The sequence below is a fragment of the Bacillus rossius genome, chromosome 3 (genome assembly GCF_032445375.1).
Source record: "Bacillus rossius redtenbacheri isolate Brsri chromosome 3, Brsri_v3, whole genome shotgun sequence".
NCBI classification, from domain to species: Eukaryota; Metazoa; Arthropoda; class Insecta; order Phasmatodea; family Bacillidae; genus Bacillus; species Bacillus rossius.
The window spans coordinates 985,874-1,005,117 of NC_086332.1; the positions used below are offsets into that span (position 1 = coordinate 985,874).

The window sequence follows — 19,244 nt, forward strand, 5'->3', positions numbered from 1 at the left end:
CATGATGCGTGATAAAACTGGAGGAATCCGACCTTGGAACTATGGCAGAAGACTTGCGTTTAGTTTGTGGTGGACAACATTGATGACCTGACTGGCATAGCCCAGAACACACTACATTATTACTTATTTAGCGGAACAACTATCCGACACGACCTTCAGTACCACGAAGAGCAAACGATTACTGTACGTCCAGGATGGAGGCAGTCCCACACACCCGCCTTAAACATACTTCACATATCAACCAATTAGGGCACAAGTTGCATACGTGAAAAAAACATACATATAACAAGCAACTTTTCCCTACTTTGTCTCTCTATAATTGTAATGACAAATTTGTCGAGTCTTCACACTCGGCAGGAAACTACTATTCTGTCTCTTTCTCACACTCAGTCAGGGCAGCACCTCCGCACCAATACGAATGATGGTCAACATATTATCAAATCAAATACAATAAAAATTACCATATACTTATGTTCAAATACTCTTCATTAAACTTACATGCTAAAATGGTATAAATGAATTTAAAAGGCTTTTAAGAGAATATTTAAACTAGTCATTTTAAATGTATTGAGATATCAATAAAAAGAATGTAGGGTTGGTAAAATAGTCTGTAATTACTTTAAACGCATTTACAAATGAATAGCCCTCCATCATTGCACACGCCTCAAAAGTAGTCAACTAAACAATATTACATACATCCCAAATAAAGTATGTGGCCCTTAGCAACGCCAGGATCTGCAGTTCCCACAGCGATGACAGTTGGCATCTGACCACTGCTACTACTGTTCGTGGTGATGTCCAACACCTGAGCACACCGCCAGAGCTGTGATAGCTAGTCAAGATGCAGCCAATGAAAAAGTTTTGTCATTCTCGTAAGAGCTGGTATTTTGTAAACCTATTTTGGGTTGTTTACATTATTATTTACTTTATCATTTTAAATGCCATTTATATTTTCTGTTATGTTAGTAAGTATATCAATAACACTATTCTCGAACACTAAAACATTTGGCTTAAGTAATAAAAGATACTGCATCATCTTATACAAAAAGAGCTTATTAACAGTATGCCTGGGAACAGTTAGCACATCCATAATTCCTGCGCATATCTGTTCCACGTAGATTCCAGGTTGTACCTAAGTAATGGTTACTGTACACTGCACACAACAGTTGTCAGTGGCTCACTGCTGATGTCTTGGAAAGTACGAAGTTAACCACAAGAAACTGAGCGACACACGGCGGTGTTTCACGACCGCACTCGGCCTTAGTCACTGCTGATGTCGACACACTCCACGTCGCCGACGGTACGGCACAGTGCCGGCTGTCCCATCAGCCCCATGCCTGCCAACATCGCACTTTGACTGCTGTCAGTCTCTTCGTCCTGTGAACAACACGGTCAGTGGTTTACAAGCACTACTCTTCTGAAACACAAAGTGCATGTCATACCAGAGAATAGGATGACATTATCTTTTTGGTCTTCTGGAAAATGTTACTGATCAGTTTGGCAATGGCACAGTGCTGAAACAAAAAATTTCCCCACTCAAGCTGTCAAATTAGAATTCTGCAGTTCCCTGGCAAAAACGTACAGGTTCTTGCTGACAACTGTGATTAACTAAATTCTTTTTTAAAGTCTGTAACGGGTCATGGATCTGCATAGCACGGACCACAAACGTTACATCAGCTCCTGACACAGTGCATACCGTGTTTTATCGCAGAATGGTCGCACGCGCGTAATCGTCGCAACCATATTTTAGGCTGTCAAAATTGGGATAAAAAAACTTCTCGTGTAAAAGTCGCATGATATTTTTGGTCCCGCTAGTAGATGCTGAATGCTTTGTGTAGGTATCTTTACCGTATAAAACGATGTATTTTAAAGTAGAAATCTAATATTTATTCGGTCATTACCACTTACTTAATAAATTAACGGAAAAATATGACGTTGTTTGGCGTGCAAATTTTCTTATAAAGACGTTTTTAAAAGTTATTTCCTTTATATGATCGTCTGCGTCGCCGCGGTGTAGGTGTAATCTAAAATTTAATTTTGGTCATTACCACTTATTTATTTAATAAACGGAAATACAAAGTTGTCTGGCGTGTAAATTTTCTTTTAAAGACGTTTTTAAAAGGTATTTCCTTTATTTGATTGTCTGCGTTACCGCGGCGTACCGCTTATAAAAATGTAGCCAGCGCATCATTCATGTTTGGTTATGTTGCTTCCCGTACAGAGCGCGCGCACGTAGTCGAATATTGATATCTCGCCGATTGGATGCAACACGCGCTATCTGTCAGGCGCCGAGTTAACTACATTTGATGGCCCGCATTCTTTCGTGGCAAGTGTGTACTACGACACGTTAGTCCACGTCAGATTCTAGTGGCTTGCGTTCGCGTTAGAGTTTTTAATGTTGAAGAAAGGTTTTTGTTTAAGGAATTATTAATATAGATTGTTTGGTGTGCTCTTGTATACTCCGCCTTTTTTTAAATAAACCTACTTTCCATGAACGGGTTTTGTTTTTATGAATAACTTTACCTAACAAAAAAAAATTTTCCACACAATGGTCGCACCCCTACTTTTCAAACTTGATTTTAGAATAAAATCTGCGACGATTATGCGAGAAAACACGGTAATTACTGCTGGCAACCCAAAGGCATGACCTTATTCTGGCAACATCAAGCCGAGACTGAAGGGCAGCGCAACAGACTGTAAACAATATTTAGAACAAGTAAGAGTTAGTCTGTCAAACAGTTCATTCACACAAATTATATTACTGTGTATTTGAGTCATTATAAGGCATTTAGCCAGAATATAATTTTGTAGCATTAACATGATAGTACCTTTTATTTTCATAAACACTGAATAACAATATATCGTCAGAACAAAAAGTGTTTAAAAAATCAACAAAACCATAAAACAAAAAAACCTTTAATTTTAAAAATTAAATCCACCTACAAAAGAACTTGCATAATTTTCTACAAGGTTGGCTGTCACTTATCTGACCAGTGGGTTTTTCATTGGATTATTTCAATAAAACCCAGTTGAAAAAACCCATTTGGGCTTTACCTATATTCATATAAAAAAAATTAATTATCAAAATGAATTGTCAATTGTCTTATTAAAAATTACAAAGTACGTACAAAATTACAAATGCACCTAAGTAGAAAACACAGGTGATTTCAGCTTATTTTAACTAACCCCTTAGAAATTGAAACATGTAATAGATAAATAATATGCCTGTGCAAATAATTTCAAATACAAATAAGAATAATTAACTATTCGTTTTTGATTTGATCTCGAATACTAACACTTTGAAATAAAGAATATTTGTTTCCTTACAAATATTTGACATAGCATACCACATGAGTTTACTATTGAGGTTAAGTAATTTCTGCGATATAAGCAACCCTTTTTTTTTTTTAATTTTTAATCATCTTTTTAACATTTACAATAAGCAATGTTTTAAATGTGCAACACGTATTCAAAGTTTCTTTTTAACTACTGCCTCACTAAAAGTAACGAAAAATTACGTGAACAATTCAAAACATGATATATTTGACATTTCAAACTTAAAAACCAAAAAAATATGTATATTATATTTATTTCTTCACATGCACCAGTAATGGGAAGAGAGAAAAAAAGTTAACAAACAGGAACACTCCAATGCGATGGGCATTAAAATACGTTAATGTCTTAGTTTCAACGGTGTATAAATCTATTGTCACAATCAATCTAAAATCCTTCTCAGACAGTAGCAGCTTACTTGCTTTATTTGATCATGACGAAACAGATGTTGCGAATCAAAAATATTAGCAGAAATTGAGTATATAATATGGCTTGGCTAAAATACAATTTACCTGGCTGCATTAATGAAAACTGATAAACAACAAGAGTTTAAATATGTAAATATGAGCTCATTTAATCACTAACTTGGGAATATAGCATTTTTAAAAAAATTTACTTTTATGTGAAATGGATTTCATGGTATTTTTTGGTTCATGGAAATTTTCTGGATCAACACGTGCAAACTAAGGTGAATAGGAACTATAATGAATGGTTGGTTGGTAGGTTATCTGCATAATTAAAAACAAAATTTTTATTTCATAATTTAAATATTTTAACAAACTTTTTCATATATAGGGACAAGATTATATGAATTGCAATCAAACTGAAATAACACCAAAATGCAAGTTATACACCATATAGCACCAAAATGCACATTATATAATGGAATTTAGTAGCAATTAACCAAAACTTAATTTAAATCATAAGAAAAAGTAAACTTTTAATATTTGATAGTCCGGGAATAATATAATTTCCTGACAAAAAATTGTATCTAAGCGCGTGGATCAGAAAAATTAATTTAATTTGTTTTATTGTTCATCATATGTCATTGAATCACTTTAAAAATACAAATGGTCGCTAATTTATTTTTATTGTTCTGAATGCATGTCTTTTATACCAATTTATTACAAATTATTTTATTGTAAAAATGCAGCATAAAAATGTTGCCACTATTTTAGCCATTTAAGTATAAAACAGCTTTTACACAAATAAAAACAACACACGCTGAAATTATTTGTTTTAAAAATGTAACTGGACTAATAGGAACATAAAATCTTGTCTCTATGGAAAAAGTTATTGTAGCTGACTTAACTTAATTAACCTTTCACTTAAGTATTATTTGTATAATTTTACAGATGTTGTTACATGATGATAAACAAAATTTGTAGTTGGTTTCCGATTATCATTCTTACTATTCCAATTCAATATTCATATGCACAAATACTAATTTGGTATTTGTATTTGATTTGAACTAAAAACCTGATATTCACATAGGCCTAATATATAATTTTTTTATTTAGAAAAACAAAGTGTATACAACTAAACAGAAGGTTTTCAGAAAGTTTAACATTAACAATTTCATTTTTAAAAGAAATCATTTTCAGAAAAATCAACAAAATGCAGACTTTTTGAGGGGGAAAAAAAACAGGTAATGTTTAAAGAATGGGTTGTATTGAAAAAACCTGACATAACCCACATGTGTTGGTTTTTTTTTTTTTTTTTAAACTGGGTTTTTGCCATAACCCGGGATCTAGTTACAATAATGTGTTTCTTCTCAACAGCAAAGATAATGGGATACATTTCCATTAAAAACAAGTACGTACATACCAGTTTCATATTCTTGAAACGTGTGAGCTAATAACTGTCCACATAATTTATAACTTTTTTTATATCCACACATTATGCTTAGCTATTCTATGAATTATGAATGTTTTATAATTTACTGTTCAAACATGACATTGCTTAGTAGAGCCTTAAGCTATCAGTTGAAGGTAATTATTTTATACATGTGAATTACATTTACACAAAATTTTATGTTTTTCCTGCTTACTTAAAAGTACTACCTATATCTACTATACATTAGTCAATTTCTTTCATCTGAAACAGTATTTAAATGATCTTCATATATCTGGAAAATTCTAATATCTAATTTCAATTTAAATATAACTTTACTTGCAGAAATACTTACCTTTATAATTATTCACACATCCTGACATTCCATTCAATATCAGTTTCTCTATAATAACAGACTGCACACACCAGAATCACGACCATGCTTTACGGCAAATAACGCGGAAACGTAGGTGTCAAATGAACGTGCACAACAGAACGCTTGTAGCAAGAGCTGACAGTGGCTCTCGAGACAGACTGCTTCAGAACAAAGAGTGTAAGACTCGTACAGAGCACAACTCGATTCATAAAACAGTCGCTAGTGAACAAGAGACACGTAATTTAATAGCAGTGGAAGCACTTTACAACAGTTCGACTTGGGAAGAAACAACCCGAGTGGTGTGTGGAACATGATCAGCCTCCCCTCCTCCGGCGCACTAGCCTGGTTTTATTATTCTGATGCTTGATTGCGGCAAATCAACATTTTCTGTAATACAGTCAAACCTCTCTGAAACGACCCCTCACGGTTCCCAGGAATAGGGTCGTAATAGAGGGGGGGTCGTTATAGATGTTTTCCGAAATTTTCAGTTCATTTCAACCAACCCCCCCCCCCCCCTTTCCCAAACCGCTACTCGCTAAGAAACCAGCCGTACAATGGCAGGATGCTGTCACTCACAATGCTAGACGGCTTTGCCTTAAACCCACTTCAACCTTCATGACATGTCTGTCGCCCTACAGGCCACCTCTAAAGAAAATACAGTAGAATCCCGCTAATGCGACCCCTCACGGTTACCGGAAAAACGGACTAATAAACAGAATGGTGGCAATAGAGAATTCGGGCTAATTTTTACCCTCCAACCCCCCCCCCCCCCCCCCCACCCGCAATACATAAAAAATCGCCTTTGTTCGTATAGATTTCATATTCAAATAGTCTATGGTGTAAAAATGACAACTTTTTAAATTCATATTACAGTATTTAAATAGCACGATGTCTCCCGAAAAAAAACAATACCCTAGAAAGCAATATTGGAGCTCCCGTTGCCGAGAAAAAAAAATTTCAACACAGTGCAGCGTGTCCATTTTCGCCATCTTTGTATAGAAAAAACAGACGATTTAAAACGATAACTTTTTATCAAAGGTTTATTATGTCTCTTGCGGGCAGTATTAGTGTGGCGTTTGAAAGGTTGCATCCCGTGACACAACGGGTGGTCTGGCGGCGCTTATCGCTCTGGTCCGTCCGGCTGACGTGCAGGAATGCGAGAAGTAGGGTAAGCGCGTGTGAGAGAGAGAAAGAGAGTGAGAAAAGGGGGGAGGGGGGCTGGCGACCAGCAGCATCGTTAGCTAGCGAGAGAGTGACGGTAAATGTCGACTTTCACTACTTCCGCTTGCTGCAGGGCTCGCTCTCTTTTATCTCTGTCTCCCCCTCCCACAAACACACTTGCTGACAGGGCTCGCTCTCTCTTCACCTTCTTTATCTTATCTCTCACGCACACTTGAAGCACCTAATTCTTCGACACGGGACAGGGACGGCAATAGACGCGCGCGCAGATGCTATCAGGTGATGCGCACAGTTTACCGGTATTGGCTAGCGTGGACAGTCTAGAGGGGTGGTATCTATTTTTAGCCGTCTTTTGTATGCCTGCCTGCTTACAGTACAGCGCTCGCCAAGATAAATGTGAACACACAGCGCCCAACAAAGTGTAACAGACTTGTTTTTCAGCCGATTTTACTGAAATTTTCGACTTTCTCTGCTCAAATTTTTCACGGTTCCTCAAAAATCGGTCATATAAACGGAATGGAAAGGAATATACCGTATAAAATCAAGCTGCTGTCACCAAACAAAGCATAAAACGGCCAAATGCGTGGTCGCTTCGTTATTGCTAGCGCAAGAGGTGAGACGTGGAATGTTAGAAGAAAGATAAATGCGGGGGAGACAGACGGCAGCCAGTGTGTTTCCTGCGTGGGGAATAAGTGGCGTAGCCTTTTTTTTTATGCTTGGTGAAGCGACCTTTTTCTGTCAACCCACAGGAAAAGATAATTGCTTGAGCTGTCAAAATAAACATCGCTGCGGCAGTTAAAACAAGTCGGCACTCGGCAAGAGAAACGCAGTAACACGCTACTCACCACAAGAAACCTATTTTCTGTCCTATTTTCTTCGGATTTTCGGCAATTTTTTCACGGTTCCTCGAAATCTGGTTGTAATAGAGAGGTGGTCGCAATAAATGGGGTTGCAACAAAAAGGTTTTACTGTATGCTAATGAGTGTGGTTGTGTGGAGTTTGGTAAATAAAGACTTGGTTCTTTGTTAGGTACAATTTACATACTTGTCAACAGTTGTTCAATTACTAGCACAGGAAAATGCAAAAATAGCAGTGTAAAGAACGTACTGTCTCATGGACTGTCACTGGGGCAGGCTGGCTGGTTTCTGAGTTGTCGTAGTTCAATGAGAGACCTGAAAAAGTAGATGTTATTTTTCTCAAAAATAGGTGTTATTTTTCTAAAAAAAAAATAGGTGTTATTTTATTTTTATTTTTTCAAAAATAGGTATTATTTTCCTTACTTTAAAACTGGTACTGATTTTTTTTTTACAAAATTACGAATTATTGTTTAAGCTAGGTTAGGTTAGGTTTGATTGTGGTATTTCAGCATTAGGTACATTTAAGAAACACACACAAATTTATTCAGTTGTTATTTCGGCATTGTGGTACACAGCAGTTTTCTAGCTGTCGGCGTTGTGGTCAATTTTGACATTGAGCATTATGGTATTTCGGCGTTGTGGTAACGACCCCACTAACTTCTGCCGTTCTTGTCTCTTTTTTAGTATGTCAGAAGCGTAGAAACCTTAATGTTTGAATTCTTCCGCCCGTATACACGCATTTCAAACAAAATATGGGTAACTTTATACTTAATTTAACATTAGCTGTACAATTATTTTAAAGCAATGCTCAAAATCCAGAAAACCACAACGAAAACAAACACCTCATATAATCGCACTAGCTACGTTACTCGTTGATAAAATAATTGGTTTTCGCGGCAAACTTGTTTACAGCGTCGTAGGATTTCATATTTTGAGGTTACGATTGAAGTTCCATACTCATGGTTGCTACAGAAATACAATCTTAGAATTCCCTGACTTTTCCCTGTTTTCCAGAAATTTAAAAGAAAAATTCCCTGACTTTCTTTTGAAGTACATACCATAAATATTAACGTGCATATGATTAAATGTAATATAAAATTTTGAACATTAGGAAAAAATAAGGTTTTTTTGTGTTATTTTGACGGCAGAATTACGAATGTGTTTTTTTTCTTCGACGTGGCTGGTGAGAGCTCTTCGGCCCATATTGCTGAGTTGAATACTTTTGAAGCACAAAGTGCAGTACGCAGAATTTATGTTTTTAGCAGAGGGTTTGATATGCTGAAACTGTTGCTCCTTGAGCCAATTCTCCTTAAAAGTAGTTTTCTTCGACTTCTCTAAGCTAAAAAAAAGTATATATTAATATTTTCAGGTTAGGTTAAAAAATTATTGTTTATGAATTCTTAAAAAAATATTACTACACAAATACAAAAAACTATTACAAATGCACACCTAGCAATATAACGGGCCTACTTAGAGAATTACAATAGCAGCATTACAACATGCAATAATCTTACATTCTTACAATGTTAACTAACGATTCTGGGGAAAAACATGTTCAGATATGCATATATTTTTATACACAATGTAAGTGTCACGCAACAAAACTCACGGATTATAACGGTTGAAAAAAAAGTAATTAAAAAAAGTTATAAAAAATGCAAAAACATAACCACACACAAAAGCCACGTGTTTTCGTATCAGCTTGGTAGTTTTCAAAATGAGAATTGGTATTGCTTCTTTATCAAAATGCACTTTATTTTCTTATGATCGCATCAAAAACTAACTTCACGTGAAACAAAGCCTTTAAATTCACGTAATAAGCTTTGTACTCATCTTATTCCACGTGAAAATAGCCTTCAAAAGATAAACGACGCCATGCCCGTTCTGTAGTTCACTGCATGGAACGGAACAAAACACAAAGTCTCAAGGGCAAATTAAAAAGGATCAAAACACGAACAAATGAAGGCCGGGTTCGCTAGTGAACAAACGAGTGCCTTGATTGGCCAGAAGTTATGGTGGGTGGTTGTAACAGCCTATTGCAACGGACAATCGTAGACCAAGTAAAAAGAAAGTTGCAGTTGCCGTGTGCCTTAAGCAGCAGCCTTTTAGCGGAGTCGTTCGGTAGTAGGAGCGCCTCAAAACAAAGCTTTGTTTGAATTATAATTATAAGCAACTTTAAAATTTCCAGAATTCGTAGAATTTTCCCTGACATTTCCCGGAATTCCCTGACCATTTTAATTTCCCTGACATTTCCCGGTTTTCTAGTCCTGTAGCAACCATGATACTTGTTGTATGTCTCTTTTGTAAATATATTTCAAGCCCGTGACAAATTTTATTTTTATAGTGCAACAAGTGAACAACCGTTGAGAAAAGGAAGATGGCGACTAAACTAAGAAATCAAAATAACCGTAGTATCTAGAAAAGTAATGAACTTACGGAAAATCATTGTAAATATACGTATGTATAATTAATTACGATACATATTTATTTTGATACGTAATTTTTAGGCGGATTTAACAAAATTTCTTTAAAATGTGCCAAAACCATGATAAATAGGCATTTTCAATTAAAAGTGCAGAAATTCGCGTTTTACATGTGAAAATGCTTAAATTCGCGTTATTATTCGCGTTATCAGGTCTCTAAGCATGGGTCACTTAATACTTAATGAAGGAAGAATGAACCACTAACACAGACCATACAACAAACTGAAGAGATATAGTTCTCACCTCATCAATCACGATGACGGATTTCTCGTCGGACACGTGAGGAAACAAGTGACCTCGAGCGCCCGACGCGGGCTCCTCCAGCATCCTGATGACGGACTCGTCCGTCTGCAGGCCGGCGACGGAGGCCCGGGCGGGACCCGCGTCCGCCCCGAACAGGCGGCCCTGGTCTTCCCCCAGAGGCTCCTCCGCCAAGATGCTGGCCAGGTGCTCCTCCAGCGTGTCCGCAACCCGCTTCTCCGAGCCCCTTTCCACGACCTGCACCTCCGCATCTGCCTCGTCCACCGCTTCCTTCGACGAGCTCACCTGGCTGTCCGGATCACACACCGTACTTCCTGTCTGAGAGTGTTCTTGTTGTTCATCAGTGCCACAACAGGAGTCTCGCACCTGCACATCAGAGTGTTCCAACTCTGACGCAGTTTCCACTGCATGCTGCTGCAACTCAGCATTACCCGTATCTACTAGCAAGCTTGCATCCTCCTGTAGAGGTTGCGAACTGATTTCTTCCATTTCCAGATTGGAACTGTTTTCTTTAACTGACTCAGTGTTACAAATCTCTCCACCTTCGTGATATTCATTACTCATTGTACGTCCTACGTCAGAGTCTGCAATGTTTCCCTCACCCGACATTTCCTGAGTTTCCACGGTAGACTCCTCTGCCACAGGCTGTTCGTTGGCTGTTACTTCCTCTTTCACACAGACAAGCTCATCATTACTCTCCGTGCCTTCATTCTCGGATTCAGAAGACCACCTGATTTCATCCGACATGTTCTCATCTCCATCATCCGTGTCCATCTTCTCTTCTTCCCCTTCAAAAGTCTTTGGCTCATCAATATTTTTTATACCTTCTGAGTCAATATCATAATTTTCTTCAATAACATTTTCTAATTCCATTTTGATTTTGGGTTCGATACTGTCTTTTTCTACATCAGTATTAATATTATCTTCTTTCCCAGTTCCATTAGTTACTCCCGTGTTGCAGACATTGCTGAGGTCATTTGCCAACTGCCCCTCTGAGACGTCTGTCTCCATTCTCTCGATCTCGCTCTCCAGGGACCCCTCAACAGCTGGAGCAGAGAGCTCCTCGCGCTCCTCTTTCTTGTTAAAAACCTCTTTCTCTTTGAATTCCTTGCAGCTGGCACCCTCATCAGCTATCTTACTTGCATCTTCGCTGTACTTTTCCTTGGCTGCTTCATTATCATCATCATGTTTCTGCTCTCCGAGCTCCTCAGCAACATCACTGACATTTTTGCCTGGTGACTGAGTATCAACATCTTCCCACTCAATGGCATCGTAAGGTATTCCTTCACGCTCACAGCTTTTAACTTCTTTGCTCAAAGTATCCATACCACTGAAGACCCAACTGTTACCACTGCTAGGGCTTTGGCTTCCTTCGATGCCAGCTGTAGACTCATGTCCTTTGTCAGGTTCACTAATTGCACTCTCACCAACTTGACTCTCTCTCACCTGCGGGAGTTCACTGTCTCTCCCCTGTTCTTGTTCACCATCTCTTTCAACTGTCCGATCACCATCTCTTTCAACTGTCCGATCACCATCCCTTTCAACTGTCTGCTCACCTTCTCTTTCAACTGTCTGCTCACCTTCTCTTTCAACTGTCTGCTCACCTTCTCTTTCAACTGTCCGATCACCATCTCTTTCAACTGTCTGATCACCATCACTTTCAACTGTCCGATCACCATCTCTTTCAACTGTCCGATCACCTTCTCTTTCAACTGTCCGATCACCATCTCTTTCAACTGTCCGATCACCATCCCTTTCAACTGTCCGCTCACCATCTCTTTCAACTGTCCGATCACCATCTCTTTCAACTGTCCGATCACCATCACTTTCAACTGTCTGCTCACCTTCTCTTTCAACTGTCTGCTCACCTTCTCTTTCAACTGTCCGATCACCATCCCTTTCAACTGTCTGCTCACCTTCTCTTTCAACTGTCCGATCACCATCCCTTTCAACTGTCCGATCACCATCACTTTCAACTGTCAGCTCACCGTCTCTTTCAACTGTCTGGCCACTTTCAGTGTCACCACCGTCCTGTCTATCAGCGTCGTCGTCTTCGCGCGTGTCAGTCGTCAGTTCTTCTATCAACATCCTGACATCAAGGTCATGATGCAAACTGGTTCTTGCATGGTTGTTGGTTTCATCAGTTTGTATCTGGAAGCTACTGAAGGACCCGTCCACTTCCACTTCAGCACTGCATTCTTCCCCGTGATAATCTCGCGATGCCCCTCCCTCCTGACTGCTGCTTGCAGTTTCCTCCGACATGGGCTCCAGGTATTCTTCGCACATTTCCATGTCACCGACGTCGCTCTCTCCTGCACCTTCTTCTCCGATGACATCGGTTTGCTCTGGTTCCTTGGCAACTGTCTCACTTTCCTCAAACAAACATGTCTCCTGGGAATCAGGTACTGCTTTCCACAGCTCACTATTCCTCGTCTGAAGCTGCACACGTGGCTTGGTACGTGAACTGGTCTGTACTTCTTTTCCCGAGTAAGTGTCCTGCATCTCTGAGACATCTCCTACTGCACTAGCTTCTTCCACTGAAACAAACAAGCCTTCACACTTAAAACTGGTAACTGTTCAATTTACCAAACTAATACAAACTTAAAATTATAAAATACACTTCAGCAAAATGCTTAAGTGCTCAAAGCAATTAGTCCTCAAGTTACTTACAAAGAGACCATTTTGCATCAAGCAATCTTTAATGTTGTAATGAAAATTGATGCAGGCTTAAGTCACGATAGAGGCTCACTAGCTACTAGGAAGTATACTAGACCTCACCACCCCCCGGAAGTCCTCCATAGTGCAATATTATTACTAAGGCCCTTTCCCCCTCCCTCACTACCTCACCCCCCTTAGTCATACTCTCGCTTTAAATAGTTTTTTTGAGCTACGAGGTGTTAGATAAGGCTTCTCTGGTGCCTTGGCGAGACCATTCTCATCAGATCAGAGTAGTGGAGGTAATTGTACAAGATATAATTATTCCAAAATGTAATGTAATAATGTAGTAAAGTTGTTTTATTATTAAAATAGTTTTTTTTAAAAGACCTTGAAATAAGTTAATGATGTCCCATGCATTCATTTACAATATGTTCATTTTCCTGTACCCCATAAACAAAGTATCGCAAAAGGTCGGTAATGCACAGAGGTCTGACCTGAATGATCCTAAAAGGCAGAGGTGAATGCACCCAAAGTTGACAATATTTAAATTTTAAAAAATTTATGGTTTTTTATCTCAATTATTTGTTCAGGAATTTATGTAAAATAACCTTTACAATTGTTATTATTAACTCTTTTGTAATTATTACTACTAATTGCACGATCACATAATGGTCATTAGCATGGCGGGAAGTCACTAGCTAGGTGCCATTGGGAGATATTTCTGCCCCAGTCTGAAGTCGTCATCCTCCAAGGTAGGCTCACAGCTCAGTGTGACGCATCACTGACTTGGTAATTCTGTTTCGTAATTTAAATAATCTAAAGCCAAGCCAAAAAACACACAGCTCCCACGACCACAGTCACAGAAACCTCCCTTCAATCTCCGTCCACTCAGCGAAGCTAGCGGCCGCTTGCGAACTAATGACGCTATTAACCAGTCTGCAACTTCTTTATTTAAATGGGAGTTTCATATACAACAGAATATTATTTGTAATCACTTTATGTAAATTTTAATTACACACTATGATTTTGCATTTATTTAGGACTATGAATGTGTTCAATGCATATTAATGACTTGTCATTTTGCCACTTTTGTCATTTACTGTTGACGTGAGAACACAGAACACATACAAATAAATGTATATAATAAAAATAATTAATTAACTGTAAAAGGTGTATTTAAAACAGAAAGATTAGTCTCTTACATTATGATCTTCAAGCAAGGTAAGTTCTTTTAAATGTTATTTTTAACGTGGTCCCATAATATAATTTAATGCATTTAAACAAACGTTTGTTTTGTTATCAGTTAATAATCCACCGATTAACATCAATATTCAAGAGCTTAATATACATGTAATAAAATTTAATTACTAGAACACACAATTAAAATTGTTTTAATTAACCTTGCCTGCAGGAATCTACTGGATTAAAATCTTCACTTGGCACCCACCTTCTTTGTATGGAATAAATACATTTGTTTGGGTCTGCACTCCTAACACTTCAACTTCAACTCACGAATGCAGCAAAATTACAAGTAATTGTTATGCATTAAACACATACGAAACTTCCTTCTATCTATAAACAAAGCTTTTAAAAACTTGTTAAGCCGCGGCATGTCGGCTCGTGAGCCACCGCCACTCACCGCGCGAGAGCTCAGCCTCCAGACTCTGGTCGGGCACAAACAGGTTGTGCTTCTTGTGAATGCACTCCACGATAGTCTTCTTCAGCACGCCCAGCTCCACCTGGATGCGGTCCACGTAGTTGAGCAGCCGTGCACAGCGCGAGCACAGCACGCCGTGCTTCTGCCTCAGGGCCAGTCGGTCCACAGACACGATCTTGGCCAGCTTCTGGTGCATGCGTATCTTGGTAGTGGTGGTGCACGCGCTCAGGGGCGTGCTCTCCGGGGCCGGCTTGTCGCACAGCCGACACCGGTCCGTGCGCCCCCGCCCCGGGCCCTCTGCTCCTGCCTGCACGCACACACACTCTCACTGCACGCGCTCAGGGGCGTGCTCTCCGGGGCCGGCTTGTCGCACAGCCGACACCGGTCCGTGCGCCCCCGTCCCGGGCCCTCTGCTGCTGCCTGCGCACGCACACACACACTCTCACTGCACGGCCGACACCGGTCCGTGCGCCCCCGCCCCGGGCCCTCTGCTCCTGCCTGCACGCACACACACTCTCTCACTGCACGCGCTCAGGGACGTGCTCTCCGGGGCCGGCTTGTCGCACAGCCGACACCGGTCCGTGCGCCCCCGCCCCGGGCCCTCTGCTGCTGCCTGCGCACGCACACACACACTCTCACTGCACGGCCGACACCGGTCCGTGCGCCCCCGCCCCGGGCCCTCTGCTCCTGCCTGCACGCACACACACTCTCACTGCACGCGCTCAGGGGCGTGCTCTCCGGGGCCGGCTTGTCGCAAAGCCGACACCGGTCCGTGCGCCCCCGCCCCGGCCCCTCTGCTCCTGCCTGCACGCACACACACACTCTCACTGCACGCGCACAGGGGCGTGCTCTCCGGGGCCGGCTTGTCGCACAGCCGACACCGGTCCGTGCGCTCCCGCCCCGGGCCCTCTGCTCCTGCCTGCACGCACACACACTCTCACTGCACGCGCTCAGGGGCGTGCTCTCCGGGGCCGGCTTGTCGCACAGCCGACACCGGTCCGTGCGCCCCCGCCCCGGGCCCTCTGCTGCTGCCTGCGCACGCACACACACACTCTCACTGCACGGCCGACACCGGTCCGTGCGCCCCCGCCCCGGGCCCTCTGCTCCTGCCTGCACGCACACACACTCTCACTGCACGCGCTCAGGGGCGTGCTCTCCGGGGCCGGCTTGTCGCACAGCCGACACCGGTCCGTGCGCCCCCGCCCCAGCCCCTCTGCTCCTGCCTGCACGCACGCACACACACTCTCACTGCACGCGCTCAGGGGCGTGCTCTCCGGGGCCGGCTTGTCGCACAGCCGACACCGGTCCGTGCGCTCCCGCCCCGGGCCCTCTGCTCCTGCCTGCACGCACACACACTCTCACTGCACGCGCTCAGGGGCGTGCTCTCCGGGGCCGGCTTGTCGCACAGCCGACACCGGTCCGTGCGCCCCCGCCCCGGCCCCTCTGCTCCTGCCTGCACGCACACACACTCTCACTGCACGCGCTCAGGGGCGTGCTCTCCGGGGCCGGCTTGTCGCACAGCCGACACCGGTCCGTGCGCCCCCGCCCCAGCCCCTCTGCTCCTGCCTGCACGCACGCACACACACACTCTCACTGCACGCGCTCAGGGGCGTGCTCTACGGGGCCGGCTTGTCGCACAGCCGACACCGGTCCGTGCGCTCCCGCCCCGGGCCCTCTGCTCCTGCCTGCACGCACACACACTCTCACTGCACGCGCTCAGGGGCGTGCTCTCCGGGGCCGGCTTGTCGCACAGCCGACACCGGTCCGTGCGCCCCCGCCCCAGCCCCTCTGCTCCTGCCTGCACGCACACACACACTCTCACTGCACGCGCACAGGGGCGTGCTCTCCGGGGCCGGCTTGTCGCACAGCCGACACCGGTCCGTGCGCTCCCGCCCCGGCCCCTATGCTCCTGCCTGCACGCACACACACTCTCACTGCACGCGCTCAGGGGCGTGCTCTCCGGGGCCGGCTTGTCGCACAGCCGACACCGGTCCGTGCGCCCCCGCCCCGGCCCCTATGCTCCTGCCTGCACGCACACACACACACACTCTCACTGCACGGCCGACACCGGTCCGTGCGCCCCCGCCCCGGGCCCTCTGCTCCTGCCTGCACGCACACACACACACTCTCTCACTGCACAGCCGACACCGGTCCGTGCGCCCCCGCCCCGGGCCCTCTGCTCCTGCCTGCACGCACACACACACACACACACTCTCTCACTGCACAGCCGACACCGGTCCGTGCGCCCCCGCCCCTGGCCCTCTGCTCCTGCCTGCACGCACACACACACACTCTCTCACTGCACGGCCGACACCGGTCCGTGCGCCCCCGCCCCGGGCCCTCTGCTCCTGCCTGCACGCACACACACACACACTCTCACTGCACGGCCGACACCGGTCCGTGCGCCCCCGCCCCGGGCCCTCTGCTCCTGCCTGCACGCACACACACACACTCTCTCACTGCACAGCCGACACCGGTCCGTGCGCCCCCGCCCAGGCCCCTCTGCTCCTGCCTGCACGCACACACACTCTCACTGCACGCGCTCAGGGGCGTGCTCTCCGGGGCCGGCTTGTCACACAGCCGACACCGGTCCATGCGCCCCCGCCCCGGCCCCTATGCTCCTGCCTGCACGCACACACACTCTCACTGCACGCGCTCAGGGGCGTGCTCTCCGGGGCCGGCTTGTCACACAGCCGACACCGGTCCGTGCGCCCCCGCCCCGGCCCCTATGCTCCTGCCTGCACGCACACACACTCTCACTGCACGCGCTCAGGGGCGTGCTCTCCGGGGCCGGCTTGTCGCACAGCCGACACCGGTCCGTGCGCCCCCGCCCCGGCCCCTATGCTCCTGCCTGCACGCACACACACTCTCACTGCACGCGCTCAGGGGCGTGCTCTCCGGGGCCGGCTTGTCACACAGCCGACACCGGTCCGTGCGCCCCCGCCCCGGCCCCTATGCTCCTGCCTGCACGCACACACACTCTCACTGCACGCGCTCAGGGGCGTGCTCTCCGGGGCCGGCTTGTCGCACAGCCGACACCGGTCCGTGCGCCCCCGCCCCGGCCCCTATGCTCCTGCCTGCACGCACACACACTCTCACTGCACGCGCTCAGGGGCGTGCTCTCCGGGGCCGGCTTGTCACACAGCCGACACCGGTCCATGCGCCCCCGCCCCGGGCCCTCTGCTCCTGCCTGCACGCACACACACTCTCACTGCACGCGCTCAGGGGCGTGCTCTCCGGGGCCGGCTTGTCGCACAGCCGACACCGGTCCGTGCGCCCCCGCCCCGGCCCCTATGCTCCTGCCTGCACGCACACACACTCTCACTGCACGCGCTCAGGGGCGTGCTCTCCGGGGCCGGCTTGTCACACAGCCGACACCGGTCCGTGCGCCCCCGCCCCGGCCCCTATGCTCCTGCCTGCACGCACACACACTCTCACTGCACGCGCTCAGGGGCGTGCTCTCCGGGGCCGGCTTGTCACACAGCCGACACCGGTCCATGCGCCCCCGCCCCGGGCCCTCTGCTCCTGCCTGCACGCACACACACTCTCACTGCACGCGCTCAGGGGCGTGCTCTCCGGGGCCGGCTTGTCACACAGCCGACACCGGTCCATGCGCCCCCGCCCCGGGCCCTCTGCTCCTGCCTGCACGCACACACACTCTCACTGCACGCGCTCAGGGGCGTGCTCTCCGGGGCCGGCTTGTCACACAGCCGACACCGGTCCATGCGCCCCCGCCCCGGGCCCTCTGCTCCTGCCTGCACGCACACACACTCTCACTGCACGCGCTCAGGGGCGTGCTCTCCGGGGCCGGCTTGTCGCACAGCCGACACCGGTCCGTGCGCCCCCGCCCCGGCCCCTATGCTCCTGCCTGCACGCACACACACTCTCACTGCACGCGCTCAGGGGCATGCTCTCCGGGGCCGGCTTGTCACACAGCCGACACCGGTCCATGCGCCCCCGCCCCGGGCCCTCTGCTCCTGCCTGCACGCACACACACTCTCACTGCACGCGCTCAGGGGCGTGCTCTCCGGGGCCGGCTTGTCGCACAGCCGACACCGGTCCGTGCGCCCCCGCCCCGGCCCCTATGCTCCTGCCTGCACGCACACACACTCTCACTGCACGCGCTCAGGGGCGTGCTCTCCGGGGCCGGCTTGTCGCACAGCCGACACCGGTCCGTGCGCCCCCGCCCCGGCCCCTATGCTCCTGCCTGCACGCACACACACTCTCACTGCACGCGCTCAGGGGCGTGCTCTCCGGGGCCGGCTTGTCGCACAGCCGACACCGGTCCGTGCGCCCCCGCCCCGGCCCCTATGCTCCTGCCTGCACGCACACACACTCTCACTGCACGCGCTCAGGGGCGTGCTCTCCGGGGCCGGCTTGTCGCACAGCCGACACCGGTCCGTGCGCCCCCGCCCCGGCCCCTATGCTCCTGCCTGCACGCACACACACTCTCACTGCACGCGCTCAGGGGCGTGCTCTCCGGGGCCGGCTTGTCACACAGCCGACACCGGTCCATGCGCCCCCGCCCCGGGCCCTCTGCTCCTGCCTGCACGCACACACACTCTCACTGCACGCGCTCAGGGGCGTGCTCTCCGGGGCCGGCTTGT

The 19,244-nt window shown here is 46.3% G+C and overlaps 1 protein-coding gene across 1 annotated transcript; it reads right to left on the reverse strand.

The window, feature by feature from the left end:
* Positions 1-595: 595 nt before the first annotated feature.
* Positions 596-17,232, reverse strand: LOC134529991 (uncharacterized). The gene is made up of 15 exons (XM_063364516.1): positions 17,172-17,232; positions 17,018-17,069; positions 16,858-16,909; positions 16,692-16,743; positions 16,471-16,550; positions 16,337-16,435; positions 16,105-16,203; positions 15,762-15,977; positions 15,571-15,669; positions 15,343-15,441; positions 15,160-15,250; positions 15,011-15,057; positions 14,620-14,944; positions 10,305-12,859; positions 596-1,377 (listed from the first exon to the last, which is right to left on the reverse strand). Exons 1-15 carry the CDS (start codon positions 17,230-17,232, stop codon positions 1,261-1,263), a joined length of 4,044 nt encoding a protein of 1,347 aa, XP_063220586.1. The 3' UTR covers positions 596-1,260.
* Between the last annotated feature and the right edge of the window lie 2,012 nt (positions 17,233-19,244).

Coding starts and splice junctions, on each gene's coding strand:
- LOC134529991 (XM_063364516.1), bottom strand. CDS start 17,232: ATGGACCGGTGTCGGCTGTGTGACAAGCCGGCCCCGGAGAGCACGCCC. Junction 15,670..15,761: donor TGAGCGCGTGCAGTGAGAGT/GTGTGTGCGTGC, acceptor GTGCGTGCGCAG/GCAGCAGCAGAGGGCCCGGG. Junction 15,251..15,342: donor TGAGCGCGTGCAGTGAGAGT/GTGTGTGCGTGC, acceptor GTGCGTGCGCAG/GCAGCAGCAGAGGGCCCGGG.